Source organism: Sinocyclocheilus rhinocerous, unplaced genomic scaffold (assembly GCF_001515625.1).
Source record: "Sinocyclocheilus rhinocerous isolate Xijiao unplaced genomic scaffold, SAMN03320098_v1.1 scaffold774, whole genome shotgun sequence".
In the NCBI taxonomy this organism is placed as follows: Eukaryota; Metazoa; Chordata; class Actinopteri; order Cypriniformes; family Cyprinidae; genus Sinocyclocheilus; species Sinocyclocheilus rhinocerous.
In genome coordinates, this window is record NW_015644352.1 from 35,534 (window position 1) to 42,660 (window position 7,127).

Consider the following 7,127-nt stretch of genomic DNA (forward strand, 5'->3'; position numbering starts at 1 on the left):
TAATATGCAAGTGCTGTATTAGTATATTATTATAGTGTTATATTTCAATTTCACAAAGAAACGTACAGTATTTTGTCCAAGCAATAATAAAAGGACACATTTAATTTATAATATGTCTTAAATCTCATTTTGTAAAAAAAAAAGAAGTGTTAATCGAATCGTGAAATCAAAATCGTGAATCGAATCGAATCATGAGTTGAGTGAATCGTTACATCCCTAAATGTTACAAAAGATTTCTATTTCAGATAAATGCTGTTCTTCTGAACCTTCTATTCATCAAATAAACCTGAAAAAAATCTACTCTTTTGTTTTCAACATAATAATAAATGTTTTTGAGCAGCAAATCAGAATATTAGAATGATTTCTGAAGGATCATGTGACAATGAAGACTGGAGTAATGATGCTGAACACTCAGCATTGCATCACAGGAATAAATCACATTTTAAAATATTTTCAAAAAGAAAACAGTTATTTTAAATGGTAAAAACAAAATCAAAATGTTACTGTTTTTGCTGTATTTTGGATCAAATTAATGCAGGCTTGGTGAGCAGAAGAGAATTCTTTAAAAAACATTAAAAATCTTACTGTCAAAAACTTTTGACTGGTAGTGTATGTCAGCCTATAGTTTGATATAAGGTAAACATTAATTTATTTGTGCTGTTTTTTTTTCTTAAATATTGTATAGTTTTATAGGAGGAGGTTTCATAGACTTGGAAACTTCATTTTTCAGAAGTTTTTAGGTACAGACATCTGTTATGGGTGTTCTTGGCAGTTTTTGTGAGGTTTTTTTAAAAAATAGTGTTCATATCGATATCGGAATTATATCGTATCGACCGAAATTAAGAAATATATCGTGATATAAATTTAGTCCATATCGTCCAGCCCTATGTTTACTTGCTTCTCATGTTATGTATGCATTATAATGCCTGACAATGCCTTTATATTGCATTCTAAATACAGGCTTCATAATAAAAATAAGTGATGGTGAGCCTCTTAATATCAATCCGAATAAACAAAGTATTAAACTTTAAACTCTGTCTCGAGAAACATTGTACCAGTGAATTATCAGGGTATTACAGTGATGCTGCTGTTTCAAATATTCCACTGTTTAGGAGTCCTGTGTATCAGAATGCATGCTAAGTCCTTGTTTCCTTCACATATTTTAGGTTGCTGGCACAAAAGCTGGTGTAGTGCGTTTCTTAGGCGAAACCGATTTTGCCAAGGGTGAGTGGTGTGGAGTTGAGCTGGATGAGCCCTTGGGAAAGAACGATGGTGCTGTGGCTGGAACCAGGTACTGTGGCCTGTTCTTACATTTACCCTTTATATACGAAAAGAGTTTTTCATTAATGGATTTGTGTATCATCAGGTATTTCCAGTGTCAGCCCAAGTACGGTCTGTTTGCACCAGTGCACAAGGTGACCCGTATAGGTTTTCCCTCCACTACCCCAGCCAAGGCAAAGACCACTGTGCGGAAGACAGCGGCCACACCATCAGGACTGAAACGCAGCCCCAGTGCCTCCTCCATCAGCTCCATGAGCTCTGTGGCCTCATCTGCTAGTTGCAAGCCAAGCCGAACAGGACTGGTGAGTTACATTCGTCCTCATATGCATACATGTCTTTGGTTACATAACTTTGGCATGCTTAGCTGGGCCAAAATGTGTAATTTCTGGGATATTAGCAGCACCAAAAGGCAACTGCAAAATCATTTTCCAGACTGTGTTTTTCCATCAGCTATTTTTTGGCAAACGTTAGTGTTTGGCAAACTCAAGCGATTGATTTGAGCCAGTTGACAAGCCAGGTCTCAAACAAATAGGGCAATGTTTTGATGGCAGAGTCACATGAACAAATTCACTGATCTGCTGCACTGTTTTAGTGTGCAGCATTTCAGGGAAACCAACTTACAAATGGGTTTCCTAGGCAAATGCCTGTTTTCTACCCAAATAAGGCTTGTTATATCATTTTGAAAATGCCTATTTTGAGTGGAAGCAGAAACAATCTATTTACGTGCATGTCTCTTTAAATGCAAATAAGCTGCTTCTGCCTGCCCCCTTTTCCAGAATAGGGTTGTGCCTTTACAGCTCATACCTCAGATACTCTGCCAAAAAAAAAACATCTGTTTGATTTTGATTATCATGTCTATCACGCTGAAATTATGCGTTTAAAATTCATATCAGTTTAAAATTCTGATATACGTTTTTTTGAGTGCACACATCCGCAGAACGCACACAGAAAACGGCTGTCACACGGCATGTGAGTACTCTCTTTCATGTCTTATTGTGCTTAAACTGTCAAATACACACAAGTTTGTTAAAAACAAACATAAGTTACAAAAACACAGTTGGTTATGTCTGTGAATGTAAACAGATGGAAAGAAATTGCATGTTTATATTAGGGATGTGCGGGTCTAGTCGACTAAACGGTACAGCTCCTACTAGTCGACACTGAAAACAATAGTCGATAACAGGACAGAAAAAACCCCCCATAATTATCATTCAAATTACCATCATTTTATGTTACCATCAAATTACCATTGTTACATTTAAAACATTTTAAATAAGTTAAAATAAAACATTTGAAAAATAATACATTATTTTTAAAAGTGTATCTGGGTGTAAACTACATTTTTACCTCAGACCTCGCATGAGTTTTCTTCGTGTCAGTTGTGGCAAAAATAGGGATGTGCGGGACTAGTCGACTAAACGGTACAGCTCCTACTAGTCGACACTGAAAACAATAGTCGATTACACAACAGAAAAAAAAAACATTATTTTATCATTCAAATTACCGTCATTTTAACATTGCATTTAAAACATTTTAAATAACAAATAAGTTAAAAACATTTGAAAAATAATACATTATTTTTAAAAGTGTATCTGGGTGTAAACTACATTTTTACCTCAGACCTCGCATGAGTTTTCTTCGTGTCAGTTGTGGCTAGCTCAAAAGTGACCATGCGAAAGACGAGCAAGGTGTGGGATTATTTTGAATTAGAAGGAAACGGAAAAGTTTTGTGTAATGTCAAATTGGCTTACAATAACTCTACTGGAGTGATGCATAATCATATTCAATACAGGCACGTAGGCGTTAGCTTAGAGACTAGCCAAAGCCAGCTAATGTCAATCACGTCATTCACTACAGCCCTCCGGTGCTGCGATCCCGTCCGCGCCGTCTATTCCTCTAACGAAGACCCACTTCGGTGGTGGTGCGGGATGTCCAGGCGCTTTCCGAAATCCTGTTGGCTTGCTTTTCGTTATCTCTGCTTGCCTGCGTCTTCAGTTCCTGCAGAGCGTGTTTTTTCAAGTGCAGGAATTGTTAATCGCCTCAGGTCCTGTCTTTCTTTTTGTTCGTTTTGTTTTTAGATGATATAGCCTACATGATGAAGTATGTTTTTAAAAGCCGTTTTAATGCTATTCCTTGATAAAATTTCCTATTGTTTTTGACTTGTGTTTTAATATGTTGGCTAACGTTATATGAAGATGAAGAATTCTGTCAGACTATTGATTGATTTTCCATTGTTCTGCATTTCCCCAGCTGATTTAAAAAAAATAAGCATTGGCTGACGTTGAGTGTGTGCTCTAATTTTATTTTATTATTATTTTTTTTTTAACGACCGCCTAAAATTAAATGATGATAATGCGAGGCAAGCGTATGGCATAATTGTGACCTATTTTTAACGGAATTCATTGAGGGATTTGTGATTCATAGATTAAGTATTTCAAATGTCGGCTATTACACGCACGCACAACGTTTTTTTTTTCTTACCATCTTTTGGGGTTTCTTGCTTTTAGACTAACAAAACTTCCGTTTAAACGACAGATCTATATTAGATCTGTGTATTAAGTGACAACGGTGTAATATACGGTCCCTATACTGTTGTCTAAGCTGTTAATATGACCCAAACAATAAAATAAACAGAAAATCACTCAATGCTCTTGAATGAATCATTTCTGTAGCTCTTATAAGAAGAAATTTCTTACTTGAATGCTGCTTTTAAATGCTCTAGCGTGAAGACAAACATGGCGGATTGTGTGCGGCTCATTCAGGGCGGGGTCTCTGCTAAAACAGCAGTGTCCGTCAACAGTTGTGGGTGGGGCTTGTAAAGTGCAGGTGGATTTTTATCATTATAGGGTGGTTGTGTGGACACACTGCCAACACACATTTATGTTCAAACAACATGTAAAAGTGAATTTTGCATAATAGGTGCCCTTTAAATGGCAGCCTTTTACCATTTGTAATCTAAGCCATTTCACGATTCTGTTTTTTTGATTAATTGTTCAGCTGTAATTATAAAAATGCACAGAATGTGTTAGGTCTGATAGCAGGGTCAAATTTTCCAGCATTCTGCCTTCAGTTTATCTAAACATATAAGGTTCTTCTGCAGTTGTATGGAATCAAAGCCCAGTGTAAATGTAGCTTTAATGGTTCTAAAAATGTTGTGAACACCTGCTTACTTTGTAACTAAGTCTAGCTTTAGAGCGAAGGTCATATCTGAAAACTATATATTATATGAAACAGGCAATACAGTATCTGTAATTTTAAAGATCCTGAATGAATTTCTCTCTGAAGTTGACAGAGACGTCTACAAGGTATGCGAGGAAGATCTCTGGCACTACGGCACTTCAGGAAGCCCTGAAGGAGAAACAGCAACACATTGAGCAACTCCTTGCCGAGCGTGACCTGGAGAGAGCTGAGGTTGCCAAGGCAACCAGCCATGTGGGCGAAGTGGAGCAGGAGCTTACGTTACTGAGAGAAGGCCAGGAGCAGGTTAGACCCAGCTGTGTCTTCTTTTATCTGTTTATTTATTTTTTATCAAGTAAGGAATAATTGATAACAGGCCATTGAATTATAGAAAAATAATGCGTGGTAATGCCCAACACAAAGCTGGTGTTTTTTTTTCTGTTATTTTTTTCTATAATTTTCTTAACTCTTTCCCCGCAAGCATTTTTGAAAAAAGTTGCCAGCCACCGCCAGCGATTTTCATGATTTTCACTAAAATTTGATGGCCTAGAGTTAATCAGCCTATTGTCAGTTACCACACCTCAAGACATTTTTCAGGTTTTTGTCCTTAAAACGGTCTTCTAAATTAGTTTATTACATATTATATCTCAGTGCTGCCTTGCGATTTCTAAACTGTCTTTTTTGAACTAGTAACACAGGATTAAGCCACTGTATGCAGAAGGCTGCAAGGCTCTTTGAAATTATTGAAATCATTTAGCAAAATGCTCTAGAAATATAATGTGGTCAATACCTCAGTTAAACTACTTTAGCCTTTTTTAGTCTTTCTACTTCACAATTTTACATTTAATTCAATGTTTTACATGTCATTTTTGTATTTTGTGAAATGTACTAGTAGTTACTAAGTACAAATTATTTCTACATCAATTTTTTTTTCATTGTAGAAAAATAATTAGCAGCTTAAGACTGGAATACAATACACGACTTTTAAAATCTGAACCGATTTAAAACATGCACCTTGTTGCTAGGAGATGCATGACAAATGAAAACAATGCGTGTTCTAAAATCAGCCCAAAATATATAACATGTTTGATATCCTCCGACTGGATGTATTCATAGTCTGAAGCTAACAAATCAGAGACTGTGACCATCATACACGGTGCGATTTTCTATGAAATCTGTCAACTCAAATCTGAAGACTGGCTCTGACTTTCGGCAACTAAAATCTGCTTCACCAGACTCTTAAGCTGGGCAAAAATTGTGTAGTGTATTCCAGCCTTTAGAATGTCTGTCAGCTCATCCAGATGCAATCATTCCGAGTACTTTTCTGGATGCAATTCAGAAATTAGCTGTAGCCAAATGTGTTTTAAGCTGTAGATACTTTTGAGTGTGTAACAGAAGAGTAGGCAAGTTTTGGACAGCTGATTGATGTTAGAGTTCTTGGACTACTTCATTTATGTTAGTAAGGTTACCATTTTTCAGATGATTACAACATAAGTTGAGCTTATTAACATTAGCCCCTGTTGTTTCCATTTTTTTTTTACACCAAGATAATATTAGCAAGGCATAACCATAACATAAAACAATTTCTTATGGATTTGTGTTGGAACATAACATAAGACTAATTCATGAGTGGTTGTCAATTGATAATAGGTTTTTTTATGTCTGATGCAGATCCGATATTTTGGAAAGCACGCATAACAATTTCTGCAATTAAATTTAAATGTATTTTACCTAATGTTTAATTTATTAGAAATAAATCATTTAACAATGAATAAAATGAATAAAACAAGGTGAACTTGATAAAAAATAAACTGTATTTACACAAAAATGTGAAAAAAGAGAAGCAAACACTGTAAGCAATGGCCGGTTGCTTGAGCTGTTTACAAGTTTACAAATCTTTGAAAAAATGTAGGCTGATCTAAGTTAGTCTAAGTAATGCCGAGTTCACACTGCACGATTTTCAAACTCGTCGGATCGCCGTTGTTTTCACACTGCGTGACTCCAACCAAAAAATCCAGAAAAACACATTATATAAAAGTTAGAGATTGATTTGCATTTCAGTGAGTGAAATAAGTATTTGATCGGACCAACAGCAAGAAGCTTGGTGAGGAGACAACTGGTGGTGCGATTATTCGGAAATGGAAGAAATACACAACAACCATCAATCGGCCTCGTGCAAGATCTTGCCTCATGGGGTAAGGATGATCATGAGAAAGGTGAGGGATCAGCCCCGAACTACACGGGAGGAGCTTGTTAATGATCTCAAAGGGTTAGTTCACCCCAAAATGAAAATTCTGTCATTAATTAATCAGACTTGTTAATGATCTCAAAGGGTTAGTTCACCCCAAAATGAAAATTCTGTCATTAATTACTCACCCTCATGTCGTTTCAAACCCGTAAGACCTTCGTTCATCTTCGGAACACAAATTAAGATATTTTTGATGAAACGTGAGAGCTCTCAGACCCTGCATAGACAACAACGCAACTGTAATGTTCCCTGGTCCAGAAATGTAGTAAGGACATCGGTAAAACAGTCCATGTGTCATCAGTAGCTCAACTTCAGTTTTGCGAAGCTACGAGAATACTTTTTGAGCGCAAAGAAAACAAAAATAAAAATTTATTTAACAATTCTTCTCCCCCGAGTTACGTCTTCCGCCATTTTGGAGAGT

The 7,127-nt window shown here is 36.3% G+C and overlaps 1 protein-coding gene across 6 annotated transcripts in view; it reads left to right on the forward strand.

Annotated features, from left to right (window-relative positions):
- LOC107758162 (CAP-Gly domain-containing linker protein 1) overlaps positions 1-7,127 on the forward strand; it is a 41,200-nt gene that overhangs the window by 7,085 nt on the left and 26,988 nt on the right. For all 6 annotated transcript variants that reach the window (XM_016575830.1, XM_016575833.1, XM_016575834.1 and 3 more), the window contains exons 3-5: positions 1,167-1,291; positions 1,367-1,583; positions 4,567-4,764. In XM_016575830.1, coding sequence (XP_016431316.1) covers positions 1,167-1,291; positions 1,367-1,583; positions 4,567-4,764 — 540 coding nt within the window. The remainder of the gene's footprint in view (positions 1-1,166; positions 1,292-1,366; positions 1,584-4,566; positions 4,765-7,127) is intronic.